Raw genomic sequence first — 21,938 nt, 5'->3', positions numbered from 1 at the left:
CTTGTTGGTAAAATTGATGAAGTACTATTACCACTTACTGAGTCATTATATACACTTAATTTTAAAATGAAAAGCTGACTTTGGAATTGCTTCAGTCAAGTTAAGCCAGTTCAAAGGCTACTGAGTGTGTAAACAGGATTTAGGGGTAGGAAGGAAGGAGTATCATATGAGTTTTTTTTCCTCAGAATGTATTTTGTTGTTTTTTCTGTTTTGTTTTGACTTGATTTTTTAAGTTTTGTAATTTTGGAAATTTGAACTTACAACCTTGACAGGACGTTCCTACTAACTGTGAAAGTACCCAAAGCCCCTCTCAACTATTGATTTAAAAAAAATTGGACAACCAATACTACTGTCCTAATTCCAGTATGGAATAATTCAGTGGTTGAGAAAAGGAGCAAATATTACAGTATATTTTGTTCGAAATACCCATTGGGAGACAAAGGGCCCCAGAGAAAAGCAGCAATAAGGATAGTAAATAACTTTTCTTTTAATGAGGCTTTCTTTCTATTCATCTGGGATATCACCTGAATTTTGGGTTAAATAGAGACAGATTTTTTTTAAACATTTAAACTCCTTACTTTGAACATATATTTTATGTTGCTAGATTTCTATTGTAATGGAAGCTCTCTATATTTTTTTTTCTATGTTAGAATACCTTGTGTTAGTGGTTTGCTGTTCAATTAGTATTTTGTGACAAGAGAAACTTTGTTTTTCTTGCCTGTGAAGAATTTTATTTTTTCCTCTACCTGCCACTAAATTATGTAAACTATGTAGTCTTCCAAGAAATAAAAATAATCCTGAGTAGTGATTGATTCAATTAAAAATGTTTTTTTAGCAGTTTGCATTGGAAATGTATAGTTCTCTTTTATTCTCCCCTTCTATAAAAATTAAACTCTTTATACAAGGCATTTTAATTTTATATGTGAGTGAGGATGAGAGAGAAATTCTCACTTTTTAAAATTCTTGATTTTCATTGAAGCTCAGTACATTAAAATATAGTAGAACTTATGAATTTTGGTTGTAGTGAATCAATAACTATAGTTTTCTTCTGTTCATCACAATCTTAAGATAGCATTCTAGTTTATTAATGATCATATATCTTTAAGATCCATGAAATTTGCAACCAGAAAAGAAGAAAGTATAAAGAAAAAAAAAAGGAATTTACAGTACAGCTGTTATAAATTCCATAATATATATTTAGGTTGGTTAACTGTATTTTAAATTAGAACCTATTATATATGTAGATTAATAGATTTCTGCTGTCAGGGAACACATTGTTCTCTGGGGAAAAAGCATTTTAGTCTCTGTAATATATGCCATACCCTGTTACAGTCAAAGAGTTGTAAGAAACTAGAGAAAGGGTCAATTTATTTAATTACTTTTAGGACTTGGGGATGATCTTACAGAATGGCACTGAGTTGGAACCTGAAGAATAAGTATGATTCTGTCTTCAAAAAGGTAGACTAGATAAATAGCGTGCAAGAACAAAGCATACAGATCTGCAAGTACCTCCAAGTTATGATAGGGTCTTTGAAAATTATGGAAGAGCAAGAGATTGCTTTTAGCTAGTAATTAATTGGGGAATGTTTCTTGGGAAAGTTTAATAAAAAAAATTAATGTTACTGATTTTTCAAATTGACGTGATTTCCTTGATAGTATTTAATTGAATCCCAATTAGACAGCAAGGATAGTGTTTCATGTAACAACTTCACATCCAAGACTTACATATTATTTATAGTACTGTGAAGCTCAATATCAGATATAAGGATACTGCTCATAAATTGCTTAATAATTTTAGTTATTAATTATTTAGCACTTGCTCTATGTCACATTCTTTGCTACAATCTACGGGTATTATCTGTAATCTTATTAACTCATAAATGTTCCTGTTTAACCCCATTTTAACGAGGTAGAAACTGGGGATTTAAGTGTTAATTGCTTTGCCCAGGGTTTTTCAGTCCATATCTATCTGTATCAGTAACCTGTGTTCTTAACACTCTACTAACCTGCTGCTGCTGCTGCTAAGTCGCTTCAGACTACTAACCGACTCTCTTAAGAATTAAGTACACAGTTTTATCAAGATTGATAAAGGTATGATAAATGTGCTTTTGCATTCTGTTTTTAATAGAAGAGTAAAAATACTGGTGAAATACTGTATCATCATTGCTCCTTTGAGTTGAAAAATAGTATTCATTTTTAATTTGGTATAGTTAGAATAGTTGGGCCTTCCTAAAGATACGGAATGTCTTGTTATCCATAAAGGCTTTTGTGTGTAAATTTAATATTTAGAAATAATGCCTGGAAGCTAAATACCAAAATAGTCAATTCCCTTGGGATTATGTACTGATAACCGTGATTATATTTCAAAAAAGTTTTATTCCTTACTCAGTTTGGCACTATATTTTCCTTGTGGCTCAGCTGGTAAAGAATCCGCCTGCAATGAAGGAGGCCTGGGTTCGATCCCTAGGTTGCAAAGATCCCCTGGAGAAGGGAAAGGCTACCCACTCCAGTATTCTGGCCTGGAGAATTCCATGGACTGTAGTAGTAGTCCACAGTCCATGGGGTTGCAAAGAGTCAGACATGACTGAGCAACTTTCACTTTCCCTTTAAAAACATACTTGAATGTAACATCCTAGAATTACTTGATACAGGTCCCTTAAACTATTAACACTTAGAAATATAATTTAAGAAATGAGTATGTATTTTGTTATCATATATGCCCTTGGAAAAGATTGTTTCAAATTTGAAGGAACTTGTAATAACAAATAATATGACTTTATAGAGACTTTGAAAGATTGTTCCTTATTCTTTCAGTTAAAGATTGCTCTCTTTCTTAACACATGCCTATAACCTTTTTAGAACATCCCTATATCTTAGTCATAATTCTAAAATTACAGGGAAAGACTGCCTCAGGCACCTAATACAATTTCCCTAACAATTCCCTGCCTTTTGATGCATTTTTTAGGTGCTACACTGTGGGGAATATTTGCTATGAGCTTATGTAATTATTCATTAAATTTGAGGTTTTGTTTGTTTCTTTGTTTCCTTAACTCTTTGTTGTTAGGTTAAGAAATCTAAAGTTGCAAAGGTATGTAGATTAAAAAAATTCAGGAGTAAAGTGCATTTAATATATTCACACCAAGCTATAATTTTGTCCTTTTTTTGACATACATACTAAATAATAAAAAATAATACCTATATATTATCTCACCTTCTCTAATTGTTCTTATTCTCAACATGTTATTCTAAATATGGTGTTTAAGTATTTTGTTTACTCCCTATAAATTTGCCACAAAATAATGCCCATTTAAACAGATGTTTGAATTCCACTCAAAAATGGTTAACTTTTACCCCCAAAGCCAGCCATTTTTTTGGAAAAGAATCTCTAGAATGAAAAAATCTGTTTACTCTGACTTACTTTAGAATGCAGAAGTGTTCTGTGGAGAGTCTTTGGGTTGATATAATTACTCTTATCTCATTTTCTCTGCCCGCCTCTTTGAACATGACAGAAGTGAGTAATTTTATGTGCCAGGAACAGTTCAGATCAGGGGAAAGAAGGATAAAAATGCCCTATTCTGTTTTCTAAAAAGTGTTTCTATTATGAGGGATAAAGTGGTTTTAGAGTTTCATTTGACTAAATTACTTGATGATGTTTATGCTTAGATACTATTTTTAAGTGAAATGCAAATGTTTGGACAGTTGAATTGTACAAGTTGTTTTTAGCACACTGAAATTGTAATTATTTTTGTGTCGAATTATTTTCATATCTTGATGAAAATAATTTATAGTTGAAAGATGAATTCTGTTTTTAAAGTACAAAACTTCAACTTTAAACATGAATGAAAGTCAAGTTGGAAGTAAAGTCAGGCAGTATAATAGTCCTTTATCTGCAGACATCCCAAGACTCTCAGTAGATGCCTAAAATGGCAGTTGGTATCCAATCCTATGGACTTCCTTGCTGGCTAGTGTGGTAAAGAATCTGCCTGCAATGCAGGAGACCCAGATTTGATCCCCGTGTTAGGAAGATCCCCTGGAGAAGGGAACAGCTATCCACTCCAGTAATCCTGCTTGCAAAATTTCATTGACAGAGGAGCTGTCAATGAACTGGCGGGCTGCAGTCCATGGTGCAACGAGTTGGACATGACTGAGCAACTAACAGTTTCAAACCAATCCTATAAATACTGGGTTTTTTCCTAAATGAAAATATCTGCAGTAAAGTTTAGTTTACAGATTAGGCACAGTAAGAGATTAATGGTAACTAATAATAAAATGGAATAATTTTAACAGTAGACTGTAATAAAAGTTATGTGCATGTTGATCTCTCTTCTTTATCAACCTCTTCAGCTCTGCCAAAAATGTGGCAGAGACTTCTTGATTGGCAAATGCAGCTTTCCAGTAACTTTTACGTTTTTTAGCCCAAGCCTGTTACTGAGTCTGTGTGCTCACCCCTCACTTGCAGTCAGCTCGTCTCACCTGTTTCAGTAAGTCTCCGGCTGCGCTCTGCCTACAGGCTCGGTGCTTCCTGGTGCAGCCCGCGGCTGTCAGTTGAGATGTATTTTGTGTTCCTGTTGTCCATCCACAAATTTAATGCCTTTTCCATTTTAACTAGGCACTTATCCATGGTTTTTGCAGTTTGAGGCTCAGCAGCAAAACTAGCTTGAATTTCTTTTTTTCTCCCCTCGTCATAATTTCATGGATGGAAAATTTGTTCTTACTGTGGATCTTACCAACCTCAATACAGAATTTATTATTATTATCAAGAACTTTCACGTTTTCACTTAAAGAAAGCACTTTACTGCTTCTCTTTAGCATATCCAAATTGACAGTGTCACTGCTCCAAGGCTCTGTGATACCTCAGCAGTCAGTCTGATAGGAAATGGCTTCTGAGTGACTAATGAGCATGAAACCTGGACAAACAGATGATTGATGTACCAGGCAGGACAGATCAAAATGGCATAAGATTTCATCACACTACTCAGTGATGGCTCACGATTTAAAATTTATGAATTGTTTATTTCTGGGATTTTTTATTTTTGAACTGCCATTTACTGTGGGTAACTGAAACCGCAGAAACCAAAACCACAGATAAGGGGAGAGTGCTGTGCTATTTGTTGATCTTTAGTGATGCTTTGAACTGGCTGCCAGCAAAAACCTGAAACTGGTAAAATTTTCTAATAGTAAACCTACTTTGTTTTGTTATATCATTCTCATAATCAGCCACCTAAGTTAGCTTCCCCTGGTGTCTACCAGACCAGATCTAATTCCTTGTTGGTATTAAAAGGTTTTTATCAGTTGGTCTCTCTCTTCCTGATCATTTTTGTCTGCATATTACAGTTGGCATTGTATCTCCTCCACATACTTTGTGCATTATCCTGTTTTTAAGTTTCTCTGGCTTTATTTGATAACAAGGCAGAATTCACCACCTCTTACATGCTCTTTACAAAACCAGAGTGAATCATTTGCACAGCCTTCACCATCCTCTATCACAGTGGTTTTATTGGGGGAGGCAGGGGATAAATGCACAAAGACTCATGCCTGGGATGCATATCATAATGGATGGGAGGTTTGGCTAATTTGAGAAAGGTCCCCAGTAATTTGAGTATCTTTTTATTTTTCGACCATTGAGAGCTACAACACTGAGGAGAAATTGCCCTGCTACTTCATTGTGATAGTTTTTAACAGTCTATTTTAGTGCATCTTCCCTTGTGTTATGTCAGGTCATTTACATGTTATTTTAAAAACTAAACTCTACTCTTTCTGGTTATTTGTATTTTTAAACAGTGCCTGATTTTCTGCACAATAGTAACATGTTACAGATATTAATGTGCACATCTATTATAAACAGATATTTGAAGAGGTAATGGCAAAGCACCATTAAATTTTTCTAATCAAAATGAAGATAGATCTCTATCAAAGTTCTTTGTTAATGTTTTTGTTTCTTTTTCTTATTTTCCATCTAATGCTAATGTTTGAGATTTTATTATTAAAGAATTTTGCTTTTAAGAATTTGAATTTCAATAGTTTTTTGAACTAAAATCAACAGTAAGTTGATAACTTTTAAGATGCTGAAGGGTGTAATTCTAACAGTGAAGAAGAATAAAGCCATTTGCATTATTTCCTGAAATTTTTAACAAGTTGGATTGATACTGTTTTTGTACCATTAACTAATTTGTGTCCTTGAGTCTGTTTCTTCACCTTAAAATTGGAAATAATTCCTGTCTGAATTGTTTGCTGTAGGGATTAAATAAAATATGCCACATCAATGTTCCTAGTATAGTACTCTTTTAATAAACTTTTCAAGATTTTGAATCTCTGTAATCTTTTACTCCATATAATTTGCATGGATGAAATATTATTCGAGATAGTCATTGTCTTCAATACCATTTTTTTAAAGGCAGGCCAAAACTATTCAATGACAAAGAGTTCCCAAACCAGAGGTCTTTTGGAGACGTTGCATACCACACAGTCCATCATCATTGTCCATGTTGCATATGACTTTAGACCAGTGCAGAAATCATTCTTATTCTTTTACTTTGTACTGTAGGATCCAAAAAATGAAAGTTTTACCTGGTATGTTTAGAAATGTTCTTTGCCTGAAGAGTTTGCACATTTTTATAATGACTTAAGAACCATCCAGATGGCCAAAGCACTTAATTTCAGCTCAACAAAAATGTACTAGGTCTGTACTTTGTATGCCAAATACTGTGCTAATTTACAGGTATATAGAAATCAGTATGGCATTTGCCCTTGAGAAACTTGTAGTCTAGTGAGAGACATGGACATGTAAACAGTTTCAGTACAGTATACTGAATACAATACACTGCACTACATCTACTGGTAAATGTACTGGAGGAGCACCACTTAGTACTGCTTTGAGGACTCAAGAAAAACTTCCTGTAATATGAAACTGACTCTTAAAAAGTGACTAAAACTTCACTGGTTACAGAATGGAGACTTAAATGTATATGGCTTTATTGTGCTTGTTTTGAAAATTTGTAAGTACTTGTAGGACCAAGAGTTACAAAGTTTTTAGATTATTTTACTAGTTTGTCTAAATGAAGTTATGTTATGTGTGATAGTGATTCAGATTCACATCTCAGTGTAGTCGTGGATAAAGATTAATGGGGTTTTTTGTTTTTAACTTAGAAAATTAAAAAATAACGAATGTGAATGAAAGACATAGTTATAAGTGTACTCTCTTGTAGTTTTTTCAGCTCCTGAGCAGGAGCAGTGTTTCTTAGCAGGTCTGGTGTATATTATACCCAATACTGAGATAATAGATACTTAGTTTAACAATTTATAATGCCTAACGGGTAAAAATAACTTCAGTATCTATTCTGTTAACAAGTTTTCTGAACATTGACCAAATGACATGCCCTTTTCTAGGCACTTAAAATACACCTGATGCTCCTCAAGGAAGAGGAGTGCTGAGGTCTGCTCATTAGATTTAGCAGTGTGGAGATTGGTGACGACAAAAATGAGATTGATGGGGATAATTGTGGTAAAAGCCTGCTTGAAGTGGCTTTAAGAGAAAAAGAGCATTTGGAGGTAGCAAAAATTGGCAAGTATGATTAGGGTGGCTACATGACTAGATATCCCTGGTGTTCTAATAATCATCACTTGTCCCAGCATTATTTTTAATAGAGCCTCATTTCACTCTCAAATGGGTATTGGTTTAAACAACTAGTTATATGGTCAGTGTGGTTATGATTCTTTGCTGTCATTATTCTTTTGACACCCAAGTTTGACCAGTAGTATCCTTTCTAAGCTACCTTTTATGAGTTTTTGAGAGAACCCAATTTCCTTTCCTGGCATAACAAAATGTTGCATGGATTATACTTTTTTCTGCCTTATGTCTAGTCAGCCATGTCTCTAAGAAGCCTTGCTTCATTTCAGTGACACTCAGAAACAAAGAGTTGAAACATTAATAGATCTTGATTGGGGAGAAAGAGAGTGAGAAAGCTAGGTGACTGGTTAAAGAAAGGCATTTTGCAATAACAAATTTTAAGGCACACAGCAAAGAGACTGGGGTGGGAGAATAGGAAACTTATTCAGGGAATTCTGTGTAAAGCTGAATGAATGCATATAAGACTTATGGAAAAAGAGTATTATAGTGCTAGAAAGAGACCAGATAATGAAAGGATTTCAACACCAGAATAAAGGTTTTTGGCTTCTTCCTGTATTCAAGACAGTGACATAATAGTTCTTGGAATTACTGGTTGTGGAGGCAGGAAACTCGGTTACGTTATTATAACCCACACAATCCATAATGAAGTTCTGATTCTGTGGGTAGAATAATGGTAATCCAAAGGAGGGAACTAAATTCAACAGACACCACAGCAGAGAAAGTGGAAAGAGGGATGGGAGCATAGCAGAGGCATGACGAGGAGACCCGCAGTATCAGATGACTCTGAGCTGTCTAACCTGAGTAGCAGAGGCTGGAGATGCCATTAAATGCCATAGATAACACGGGAAAAATCCCTTGGCAATATGATGACAGAGTATAACCTTATTGAAGTTCCATCTGGTACTGTATTTAGGAGACAGTACTCTCGCCTGGAAAATCCCATGGACGGAGGAGCCTGGTAGGCTGCAGTCCATGGGGTCGTGAAGAGTCGGACACGACCGAGTGACTTCACTTTCACTTTTCACTTTCGTACATTGGAGAAGGAAATGGCAACCCACTCCAGTGTTCTTGCCTGGAGAATCCCAGGGACGGGGGAGCCTGGTAGGCTGCCCTCTCTGGGGTCGCACAGAGTCGGACACGACTGAAGTGACTTAGCAGCAGAACAGTATTTAGGAAGTAGGGTTTTTGTTGTCACTGAAGGGTAACCATAATGACATTCCCATCTGTGGAAAAGCATGAATTTGGATGTCAACAGCTCTCTCACGAGTTAGTTAAGATTCTTTATTTCACAGAAATGCATTTCTTGCTTCATTTCCAAATAGACAAAAAATATCTCCAAGAATCCAGATTTTTCTTGGCACCTTGTAAGTCCCTGGTATTAGAGATTAACCCCTCATAATCTAAAATAGCATGTTCCAGTTTTAATCACATTTTGGAAAATACAAACATGTTTTATATTTTATTACATTAAAAGCCCAACCTTAATGAGAGTCTCTTGGAATTAAAAGCATCAGCTTGATTAATGCCTTCAAGTTATTTTTTGTCTTAGTGTCCCTCCCCACAGCCTTATATAGAATAGTTTGCTTGCAAACAGACTTTCCCCACTCAGCCAGAGACAACATTGCACTAGTTTTGTGTCTAGTTATGATTTGGTATATTCATTTGTTCAAATGAAAGCCTTTGGAGAGAAAAAAAGACAAGGAGATAGCCAAATAATCAAAATTTGAGATTGGCTAATTCCCACTAAGTTTGCTCTTTCGAGTATAAGCAAAGCAGTAGCATCTGGCACTGTGGAATAAGGAACTGAAATATTCTGCTGGGTCTGGTTATTAGTGACTAGCTATCTTTAATGTAGGAAGCTTAAGCAATGTTAGTTTTAATTGAGTTTCTTAAACTTATTGGCTTCTCATTTTCTTTTTTTAAAATTGAGTGGCTGAAGGTCCCCAAGGTTGAATGATTCACTGGAAGGATTCACAGGACTCGGGGAAACAAAAAACAACTTTTATACTATAACAGTTTTTTTTCTATTCAAGGATACAGATTAAAATCAGCAAAAGGGAAAGGCCCATGAGGGGAGTCTAGGAAAAATCAGGCATAAGCCTGTAGATGCCCTCAGCCAGTATAGTATGGTTTCATGGACACACTCCTAGCAGAGATGTGTGACAACACTTGCAAAGTGTTGCCTACCAGGGAAGCTCACTTGAGCCTTGGTGTCAGGGGTGTTATTGGGAGCCAGTCACATAGATATGAATCACCTGCATGACTCCTCTCTACTACGCAGACTCTAACTCCCCAGAGTGAAGACACAGTCACCATAAACCACATTACTAGGGTAAACTACCTGATCAGCTTGGTAAGCCTGTGGCCCAAGGGCTCAGAACTTAATTCCTAGGAACTGGCCAAAGGCCAGGCCTGAGGAAATTAGGCCTTCTCAGGAATGTGCGGTTGGAGCAGCCCAGGCCTGCTGACTTAACCCTTTCCTGCACAGGTATAGAATTATGTGATAGCTGAAGTCCCTTATAATTCTGATGCTTTATGAACAGATTAGTAACTCACATATATTGTAAAGTAGTTAATGCTTTTATTTCATCTTTAAGAAGGCTTAGATAATCATAACTATTTGAAACCTGAAATAAAAGAAACAGGTTATGCGGATGCTAGAAAACAAAGCTGAATTGAATGTCGAAAAACAAAAGAATGTGTCTTACATAAGTCAACATAAGCCCTGCTCACTAATGAATAAGCTTACAAGTCGGAAGATGAACATTAAGGAAATCTATGGAGGAAAAAATTACATAAGCCCAGTTTCAGAAGCTTAAGTTCATTTAGCTTTTGATTAGCAAATTATTGATATTTAATTTCTCTTGAGCACTTATGATAAATTTAAGTCTTTTTTTAGTGAAAAATTTCTGCAGCATTTTTGTACAGTTGTGTAAAATTGATTAAGTTTTACTTGTCTAGTTTAATGTTAGTCTCTCTGACTCATTTTAAACTTGTTTAGTGAAGTAGTCAATATTTAATACCTGTTACATAGTTCCAGTATCTTCATTTTGCCATTGTTTTTTCTTGATCTATGGTTTTCTAATTGAGAATAGTTTTGCATTTTAATATTGTCATTCTTTTTCCCTTTAATGTGCTTGGGTCATATTTAAAATTTCTTTGATTTAAAAGTGTTCAAAATTTTCTTTTCATAAGTTGAAATGTACCTAGGCTTCCCCCCCCACCCAAGTTCATAATGTATGACTTTGGTATAAAATTTGCAACTTACCATCTGTAATAATGCATCTTGTTCTGCATTTAAAGTTGCAGAATTATTTGAAGTGGTTAAATTCAATATAAAGTAGAGAAAGCTCTAAAATTTAAGAAAAATACTTTTATCAAAAAAGATACTAGAATTAGTTTTGTATAAAAGAAAGCAACGTGTTTTCGTCTTAGTCATTTTACTTATCATTAACCCCATATAGTATAAATGATATAGTGTAAAATTATCATATAAGCACTGCACTGATGTCTTTTCTTTCACATTTTTATTGGTATTTTCTTAACCATGTTGAGGGCTTCCCTGGTGGCTCAGACATTGAAGAATCTGCCTGCAATGCATGAGACCCGAGTTTGATCCCTCTGTCAGATCTCCTGGAAAAGGGAATGGCACAGTCTTCTTGCCTGGAGAATTCTGTGGACAGAGGAACCTGGTGGACTACAGTCCATGGGTTGCAAAGAGTTGGACACGACTGAGCAACTAACACTATGTTTAAGTCTAGTGCGTGAGGGGATCGTATGACCTTTCTACACTGAGTATGTATAATGTCTTTGGAATAGGAACAGAGCTGTTGTATAAAAGTGTCTTTTCCTGGGTCTAGAAATGAAACTTAATTTTTAAGTTGGTATGAAGTCTTTTCTCAGAAAGAGCAGTCTTGTCTTTTATGGCACCTGCCTGGCTTATTAGCTAATGTGGTTTCCTGGCCATTCACAATATATCTATATGTTTCAGTGAGTTCTTAAGTAGTATTTAGCCTCTTCCTGCTATACATAAATATTAAGGTAGTGTAGAATACTTTTGAGCAGCAGTGTTCTGCTTTGCAACACTCTAGTAGGTCCTAGTAGTTTTTTTCTAGTATTTTGTCTTGTCTTTGATTTTCTAAAAAAAAAAGCCCACACTGGCATCTAAAAATTTTTTGGAAATTCTGAATTTGACTTTTCTGTTGATAAGAGACTTTACTGACCTCTCAGTGAGAAGTAAGCATTTTAAATTTCTTCACCCTGATCCATTTCTGTTGAACAAATGTGTCATTGTACTAGGATCAGATACTCAAAGGTGAATAAGAAGCCATTCTCACCCTTGAAAAACTTATACTCTAGGCTCTTCATTCCATTTTCCAATAAAGAAAATGAAAGACAAGATTTACATAAGCATAAATTATTCCCCAACTTTTTTATGTAGTTCCTCAGACCTTTTGACCAGATGGCTTCCTGCCTAACCATGTTCAAGCTAGCTTCTTCCCATGTACTGGAAGCGGAAGTGTTCCCAAGATGCTGGTTAGATTATACTTCAGTTTCTGAATAGCTAGCCTGAAATCTGAAATTGTTGAAACTCTTTCATGCCCAAGCCTCTAGATACCACTTGTCTTTTAGAGTTCTCTACTTTTTACCTAATTGAGGGCTTTTTGGAGTTTTATGTACAAAGCTTGCAATCTTACATGCTTTTCAAACTCTTATGGGAAGCCATTCATTTATAATGAAGAAAGTAGCTGAATTGTCAGGTAAGGTACTATAGCCACAACTTCCCATCCCATTTACTGCAGTAAAAAATTCCCATCATCCGAGGCATTCTTTGAAAACTGTGGATTACTTCAGATCTTGTATTTTTTAAAAAACTTACACTATTCCCTGCAGCTTATATTACCGATCTGTTAGACCCTAGTGAATTTTGCTATAGCAACCGGCTTTCATAATCAATTTGAAGGGTAATTTATTCTTACAATATGAGTAAATTGAGTTTTGTGGCTATATTATAACCTATCATTAGAACTACTAAATCCAATCCAAGTATAATGAAAATGGTTTCTTAAGACTTCTTCCTTTAAAAGTATATTAGATATACTGAGTCAGAATGGCTACAGATTTAGAATTTTGAGCAACAGTTTGAAAGTCTTGGCAGTTTACCCTGAAACTTCACAAGTAGACTCCATAGCTGACTCTTAGAAGAATTGAGAAAGGCTGTCAGTTAGATTTCATCTTATCTTCTAAAAGGAATACTAACATTTGAGTTACTGCTCTCCATTTGGAATAACATATCAAAGAGTCTTTTCTGAAAGGTAGTTCCTGATCTTTTCTGAATAAAACTGTAGGAAGGAAAGAATAACTTCATAATTTATATTTTATTACCTAATGAACTGCTTGATTTATTAAATTCCTCAGTGTCTAATTAGGATAGTTCTTTTGAACCAAAATTCTAGTTATGGCATAGCATTTCTATTTATACAGTGTTACTTAAGCACCATTTAAAAATTTTGTATGATGTCATAGGAGATATGGTTATGTTTAAAATTAAGTTAAAAATGAATTGACCCAAAACACTGAATTATACTATTGTTGTTGTTCATTCGCCAAGTCATGTCCAACTCTTTGTGACCCATGAACTGCAGAATGCCAGGCTTCCCTGTTCTTCACTATCTCCCTGCATTTGCTCAAATCCATGTGCATTGAGTCAGTGTTGCCGTGCAACCATCTCATCCTTTGTTGCCCCCTTCTCCTCTTGCCGTTCAGTCTTCCCTGGAATCATGATCTTTTCCAGTGAGTCAGCTCTTTGCATCAGGTGGCCAAAGTCTTGGAGCTGCAGCATCAGTCCTTCCAATGAATATTCAGGACTGATTTCCTTTAGGATTGACTGGTTTGTTCTCCCTGCTATCCAAGGGACTCTCAAGAGTCTTCTCCAGCACCACAGTTCAAAAGTGTCAATTCATTAGTTCTCCGCTCTTTATGGTCCAACTCTCACATCCAAACACAACTAATGGAAAAACCATAGCTTTGACTATATAGAGCTTTATTGGCAAAATGTTGTCTATGCTTTTTAATACACTGTCTAGGTTTGTCATAGCTATTATTCCAAGGAGCAAGTGTCTTTTAATTTTGTGGCTACAGTTACCATCTGCATTGATTTTGGAGCCCAAGAAAATGAAATCTGACATGGTTTCCATATTTTCCCCATCTGTTTGCCATGAAGTGATGGGACCGGATGCCATGTTCTTCATTTTTTGAATGTTGAATTTTAAACCAGCTTTTACACTCTCCTCTGTCACTTTCTTCAAAAGGCTCTTTAGTTCTTCACTTTCTGCCATTAAAGTGATATCATCTGTGTATCTGAGGTTGTTGCGAGTTCTCCCTACAATCTTAACTCCATCCAGCATTTTGCATGATGTACTGTGCTTATAAGTTAAATAAGCATGGTGACAATTTACAGCCTTGACGTACTTCTTTCCCAATTTGGAACCAGTCCATTGTTCCATGTCCAGTTCTAACTGTTGCTGGTTGTCTTGCATACAGGTTTCTCAGGAGGCAGGTAATATGATCTGGTATTCTCATCTCATTAAGAATATTCCGCAGTTTGTTGTGATCCATAGTCAAAGGCTTTAGCGTAGTCAGTGAAGCAGTAGTAGAAGGTTTTTTTGGAATTCCCTTGCTTTTTCTATGATTCAGCATATTTTGGCAATTTGATCTCTTGTTCCTCTGCCTTTTCTAAATCCAGCTTGTACATCTGGAAGTCCTCAGTTCACGTACTGTTGATGCCTAGTTTGAAGAATGTAAAGCATAATCTTGCTGTCATGTGAAATGAGTGCAATTGTACGGTAATTTGAACATTCTTTGGCATTGCCTTTCTTTGGAATTGGGATGAAAACTGACCTTTTCCAGTCCTGTGGCCATTGTTGAGTTTTCCAAATTTGTTGGCATAATGAGTGCAGCACTTTAACAGCATCATCTTTTAAGATTTGAAATAGATCAGCTGGAATTCCATCACCTCCACTATCCTTGTTCATAGTAATGCTTCCTAAGGCCCACATGACTTCACACTCCAGAATGTCTGACTCTAGGTGAGTGACCACATCATCGTGGTTATCTGGGTCATTAAGAGGTTTTTTGTATAGTTCTTCTGTGTATTTTTGCATTTTCTTAATCTCTTCTGCTTCTGTTAGGCCCTTGCCATTTTTATCCTTTAATGTGCCTATCTTTATATGAAATATTCCCTTGGTATCTCCAGTTTTCTTAAAGAGACCCCTAGTCTTTCCCATTTTATTGTTTTCCTCTATTTCTTTACAGTGGTCACTTATCTCAGCTATTTGTAAGGCCTCCTCAGACAATCACTTTGACTTCTTGAATTTTTTTTTCTTGGGCATGATTTTGGTCATCACCTCCTGTTCAATGTTATGAACCTCCGTCCATAGTTCTTCATACATTCTGTCTACCAGATCTAGTCCCTTGAATTTATTCATTACCTCCACTGTATAATCATAAGCAATTTGATTTAGGTCATACCTAAATGAGCTTGTGGTTTTTCCTGCTTTCTTCAATTTGAGCCTGAATTTTATAATAAAGAGCTGATGATCTGAGCCACAGTTAGCTCCAGGTCTTGTTTTTCCTGACTGTATAGAGCTTCTCCATCTTCGATTGCACAGAATAGAATCAGTCTGATTTTGGTACTGACAATTCCTTAGTGGAATGCATACTAAACAAACTCTGAAAGAAGCTTGTAGAAGGATATATAATAAAATTATAATTATGTAAACATTGCCAGTAATTTTATTTACTTTTCTTTGTTTTTCTATGTTTCTTAGTTTTCTAAAATAAAACTAGATTAATCCTTTCCAGAGTAGAAAAATATTTGTGGTTTAGATTTTTTTTAATCAAGGATTAAAATTAAGTATTTCTCTGTAAATATCGGCTTTTCTTTATAAATTGATAGAATTTCCAGTGTCCTGAAATATCATTAAAATAAGTAATAATTTCTTTAAATAACAGAATCCTTGAAAGCAAAACACAGGAAGAAATTCAACTCATAGTATAATGACAGTTTAAAATTAGGCTCATAACTAAAATTAGTTTATTCTTTTACAGGAGTTGAAACCTGATGTAGTAACTAAATCTGCTCTTGGTGAAGATATCAACTTTGAAAAAATCTGCAAAAAGGTACTTTTGCAGTAAGTTGTATTTCTTTCGGGAATAGTTCCGTATTCTTGACCTCATTTTTTCTTTTCACTTTTTTTCCTTGAATAAACCAGTTACTATTAGTGTATGATGATTTTTCCTATTTGAGCTCTACTGTTGCTACCAAAAAATATTTTTATGATAATTAATGAATTTTACCTTATTCTTATATCACACCTCCAGGGACCTTAAAAGGTATGTTGAAGTTAATGTGGCATTTGTGTGCTAGACTGCAATTAGTCTGTTAATCTTATTATTTAGAACAAAGATTTTTTATTTTTTCCAAATACTAGTTTTTATAAACATTTAATCTCTGCATTTATTCTATGGAAATTATTTCTATCCCCTTTTATAAGTAAGGAAACTGAAGCTCAGAAAGTAAGAAGTGAACTAATTAAGAGTACACCACTGTTATGTTCACAGTTACTTACATGGACTTTTACCCAGATCTTCTGCCCCTTGCGTTTGCTACACTAGCTTCATTCTTGCTTTTCCCTCTTTTTCATTTCTGCCCACTTTGCTAAAGCCTACATGACAGTTCCACCAGGGAACAGATTTTGAATTAATTGATTTTTGTAACTGTTGAATTTCTCTTTTCACTTTTATTCACGTTTGCTTTAATTTGTATTATTTCTTCCTCTTGCATTTGTGTTTACTTTGCTCTTTCCTCTGGTTTCTTTTTTTTTTTTTTTTCCTCTGGTTTCTTAATTTGGAAGCTTAAATTACTAATTTAGACATTTCTTTTTTTTTCCCTAATATAAACATTTAGTGCAGTAAAATTCCCTCTAAGCACTGCTTTAGCTACATCTTATAAATATGATATGTTGTATTTTATTTTCTTTGATTTTAAAATGTTTAAATTTCCTTTGAAATTTCACTTTTAACCTATGGTTTAATTAGATGGTATTGTTTAATTTCTGAACAATTAGAGGATTTGGGGTACCTTTTTGTTTTCCTTATGATCCATGAGCATAGTTTTTATGATTGTTATTCTTTTAACTTTAATATTTACATTATTTGTTCAGAATATGGCTTATCTTGGTGAATATTTCATGTGCACTTGAAAACAATATTATTATATTGAGATCAGTGTCCTGTAAATGTCACTTAGGTCAAACTGATTGATGGTGTTGTACAGATGATTTACAGCTTTACTGACTTCCTACCTGCTTGTTTTATTGATTACTAGGAGAGATGTGTTGGAATCTACAACTATAAATGGCAGTTTTCCTACTACAGCTTTAAGGGAAAAAAAGACTCTTAACTCTACATTTATGTACACTAGTACTCATTTCTCTGCAATTAATTGATATTAGACATTAGAATTTTAAAACATTTTATTGTAAGAAGGTCAGAAAATGAAAGATTGTTGCCTGTTTGAGGAGAGGGAACATTTGTTGTTGTTGTTATGGTCCTTGTCAGGAAAGCAACACCAAAAAGTCAGGAGCATGATTTTACAGCTTCCTTATTTTGATTCTGCCTGATTCTACAGTAAATATTCTTACTTCATAGCATTCATTCATAGAGATGAAAAAAATTTAGTTCTGTAATACTTTTTTACTTGGTGTGTATGTTTCTAACAAAATACTGACATGTTAAGTTAGAATAGTGGTAATTGTATAAAAATATGGTAGAATATATTTGTTTTCTCTTGAGAGTTTAAAAAAATAATAATTTAAGGTTTTTACCAGAATAAAATTTTTTTTTCATTTTCTGGTTGCTGCACCCTAAAAATATCTCAGTAATATTTAATTTATGATGGGATTAAAAACCAATTTATTTTTGTTGCCTAATATTATGTTTCCATTTAAATTTCAGCACTAAAGCTTGACACTTGTTTTTTAATTTGAGCTTGAAAATATCAAAAATAATGTGTCTTTGTCTTTTTTATTTTAACTTTTCAGTCTGATTGTTTTCACTTGGAAGGTTACTGCTAGTTAATGCATGTGTAGTGTTTGTAAAATCAGGTTTCTTTAGTGCATCTTATTTAATTTACAGCCTTTTGTTTAACCTCCCAGTGTGTGAAATGTCATCCTAAAAATGGGGAAATGAGTCTGTATTTGCTTATCATTTATATTTTCTAAATAGCAAAAATTCATTTGCATATTACTAGATTTATAGTCATGAGATATATAATAAACACATAGAAAGTTTGGATCAAACTGGAATGTTGTCAAGCAAAAAAAAAAAAAATTTCATTACATTTCTGCCCTTTCAGTACCTTCCTCCAAATGAAAGGAAGGAAAGGGAGGTGGAGAAGGACAAAGGAAGACAGTTCTGTTTTATAGTTCTTGATGGAACCCTTGAGGATTTAGAGCCAAGGGAAATTGCCTTGTTTAAGAATGGTTTCAGATTCCTCCAGAGCTATTTGATTTCACCTATTTTGTTGCTGTTTTGTTTCGTTTATGATATTCTTCCCATTGAATTAATGTTCTTCTGTATCAGAACATGTTAATAAATTAACTGAGTGTCATGGAGAGAAGACTGATCGGTTTGCCACAGGAAGGGAAGTTAATTAGATGACCAAAGAGGTAGTAATAAGGCTATTACATAGAGCTTATACATTTGAAGCTGTCTAACCATCAGAATAGAGCAGAACAAGCTGATTTGTGTAACTCCTTAGAGCTTGCTTCGTTTTTCCATATACGTTAGTATCTCAGTTGATCTTACAGCATTGATATCAAGTGAAAACATTCATGTGTGCACATGTGTGTGTAGTAATACTAGTAGTATCTTCATTTCCAAATTCAGAAATGGTTAGAAAGATTAAGTAGCCAGTTAATATTTGTATGAGAATTTTAAAACTATAGAGTTTGGGCACTAGAACTGTGACATTTCCAGACAATTATTGCCAGAATTTCAAGGATTTCTCAAGTCCAAATGTCAATTATATGCAGAACAGTTGGCCAGGCACTATGGAAAAAAGGAAGGGAATAGAACATAGTTATTTTAAAGGATAAGAGGAAGCAAATTAATATTTGCTAACATCTACTGGTAGCTGACTTGTTAGATACTTTATATACATTAGCTTTCTCATTAAGATGATAATGATCTCATTTAACAGATGAGACAGTGGGCCCAGAAGGGTCAAAATATACCTGTGGTCAATCAGTAGGAAATGTTAGATCCAAGGTTTAGACAACCAAAGTCTCTGCCTGCAAAATGAAATTTTAGGACAAAAGGATAGAATACATCTCTATATGTAAGACAGCATTTTGGAATCATGGGATTTTAACAGTTTAATGAATACAGAAAAATCTCCTGTTTCCTAAATGTGGACTCTAAGCCCTTTGCTTGTTAACTACAATTCTTCTGATTCAACTAAAGGGACTGTTTCTTATTAGATTTCTAAATGTTTTTAATAAATACAAATATAAATGTGTTGACTTCTATCTTTAGGAAAAACCTAGAGTTGAAGTCGAGTTAATGTTAAAAGTACTGCTACTAGCTTTCTACCTGTATGAGTTCCTTTAGTCAATTTGATTTTTATTTTTAACTGATGGAAGATTGCTTTACTATGATGTTTTGGTTTCTGCCATAAGCAGCACATTACAGTCTATTCATGCTGCTTATGGCAGAAACCAACACATCATTGTGTATTTATATACCCTGTCTCTTGAGCCTCCCTCCACTCACTCCAACCCATCCCTCTAGGTCATCACAGAGCACCAGGTTGAGCTCCCTGTATTTATAGCAATTTCCATTAACTGTTTTACACATAATAGTATGATACACATGACAATATCAATATATATACAAGACAACAGGTGTGGACACAAGTCTGTTCTGTACTAGGTTTTTCAGTACCATTTTTCTAGATTCCATATATATGTGTTAATATATGATACTTGTTTTTCTCTTTCTGGTTTACTTTACTCCGTATAAGAGGCTCTAGGTTCATCCACCTCACTACAACTGACTCAAATTTGTTCCCTTTTATAGCTGAGGAATGTTTCATTGTATTTATGTACCACATCTTTACCCATTCATCTGTCGATGGGTATCTAGCTTGCTTCCATGTCCTAGCTATTATAAATATTATTGCAGTGAACATTGGGATACATGTGTCTTTTAGAATTGTGTTTTTCTCAGGGTATATGCCCAGTAATGGATTTGCTGGGACATATGGTAGATTTATTTATAGTTTTTTAAGGAATGTCCATACTGTTTCCCGTAATGCAGGAGCATTCCCTTTTGTCCACATCGTCTCCAGCATTGATTGTAGATTTTTTGGTGATGACCATTCTGACTGGTGTGAGGTGATGCCTTATTGTAGTTTTGATTTGCATTTCTCTAATAATAAGTGATGTTGAGCATCTTTTCATGTGTTTATTAGCCATCTCTATATTTTCTTTGTGGAGAAATGTCTGTTTAGGTCTTCTGCCCATTTTTGATTGGGTTGTTAGTTTTTTTTATATTGAGCTGTATGAGCTGCTTATATATTTTGGAGACTAATCCTTTGTCAGTTGCTTCATTTGCGGTTAATTTCTCCCATTCTGAGAGTTATCTTTTCGGGTTGTTTATGGCTTTCTTTGGTGCGCAAAAGCTTTGAAGTTTTATTAGGTCTCATTTGTTTATTTTTGTTTTTATTTCCATTAATCAAGGAGGTGGGTCAGAGAGAATATTGCTGTGATTTATGTCAGAGAGTAGTGCCTAAGTTTTCGTCTAAGAGCTTTATAGTTTCTGGTCTTAACATTTAAGTCTTTAATCCATTTTGAGTTTATTTTTGTGTGTGTTGTTAGGAAGTGTTCTAATTTTATTCTTTCACATGTAGCTGACCAGTTTTCCCAGAACCACTTATTGAAGAGGTTTTCTTTTCTCCACTGTTTATTTTTGCCTCCTTTGTCAAGAATAAGGTGCCCATGTGTCCATGAGTTCATCCCTAGGATTTCGGTCTTACTTCATTGGGGTACACTTCTGCTCTGTGCCAGTACCATGCTGTCTTAGGTGACTGCGGCTTTGTAGTGGAGTCTGAGGCCAGGGAGCTGACACCTCCCGCTGGGCTTTTCTTTCTGATGACTGCTTTGGCTGTTTGTCATCTTTTGTGTTTCCATGCAAATTGTGAAATGTTTTGTTCTAGTTCTGTGGAAAATGCCATTGATAATTTGATAGGAATTGCATTGATTTGTAGATTGTTTTGGGTAGTACGCTAATAAAGTGATGCTCAAAATTCTCCAAGCCAGGCTTCAGCAATACGTGAACTGAGAACTTCCAGATGTTCAAGCTGGTTTTAGAAAAGGCAGAGGAACCAGAGATCAAATTGCCAACACCCACTGGATCATCGAAAAAGCAAGAGAGTTCCAGAAAAACATCTATTTCTGCTTTATTAACTACGCGAAAGCCTTCGACTGTGTGGATCACAATAAACTGTGGAAAATTCTGAAAGAGATGAGCATACCAGACCACCTGACCTGCCTCTTGAGAAACCTGTATGCAGGTCAGGAAGCAACAGTTAGACCTGGACATGGAACAACAGACTGGTTCCAAATAGGAAAAGGAGTATGTCAAGGCTGTATATTGTCACCCTGCTTATTTAACTTATATGCAGAGTACATCATGAGAAATGCTGGGCTGGATGAAGCACAAGCTGGAATCAAGATTGCCAGGAGAAATATCAATAACCTCAGATATGCAGATGACACCACCCTTATGGCAGAAAGTGAAGATGATCTAAAGATCCTCTTGATGAAAGTGAAAGAGGAGAGTGAAAAAGTTGGTTTAAAGCTCAACATTCAGAAAACTAAGATCATGGCATCTGGTCCGATCACTTCATGGGAAATAGATGGGGAGAGAGTGGAAACAGTGTCAGACTTTATTTTTTTGGGCTCCAAAATCACTGCAGATGGTGACTGCAGCCATGAAATTAAAAGACACTTACTCCTTGGAAGAAGAGTTATGACCAACCTAGACAGCATATTAAAAAGCAGAGACATTACTTTGTCAACAAAGGTCCGTCTAGTCAAGGCTGTGGTTTTTCCAGTGGCCATGTATGGATGTGAGAGTTGGACTGTGAGGAAAGCTGAGCACCGAAAAATTGATGCTTTTGAACTGTGGTGTTGGAGAAGACTCTTGAGAGTCCCTTGGACTGCAAGGAGATCCAACCAGTCCATCC

The 21,938-nt window shown here is 35.1% G+C and overlaps 1 protein-coding gene across 2 annotated transcripts in view; it reads left to right on the top strand.

Moving 5' to 3' along the window:
* The window catches only part of SRFBP1 (serum response factor binding protein 1), a 62,715-nt gene that overhangs the window by 20,430 nt on the left and 20,347 nt on the right, over nt 1-21,938 (top strand). For both annotated transcript variants that reach the window (XM_043912277.1, XM_043912278.1), the window contains one exon: nt 15,737-15,808. In XM_043912277.1, the coding sequence (XP_043768212.1) occupies nt 15,737-15,808 (72 nt within the window). The remainder of the gene's footprint in view (nt 1-15,736; nt 15,809-21,938) is intronic.

The sequence above is a fragment of the Cervus elaphus genome, chromosome 9 (assembly GCF_910594005.1).
Source record: "Cervus elaphus chromosome 9, mCerEla1.1, whole genome shotgun sequence".
In the NCBI taxonomy this organism is placed as follows: Eukaryota; Metazoa; Chordata; class Mammalia; order Artiodactyla; family Cervidae; genus Cervus; species Cervus elaphus.
The sequence above is the reverse complement of the archived record's forward strand: the minus strand, read 5'-3'. Positions and strand labels throughout refer to the sequence as shown.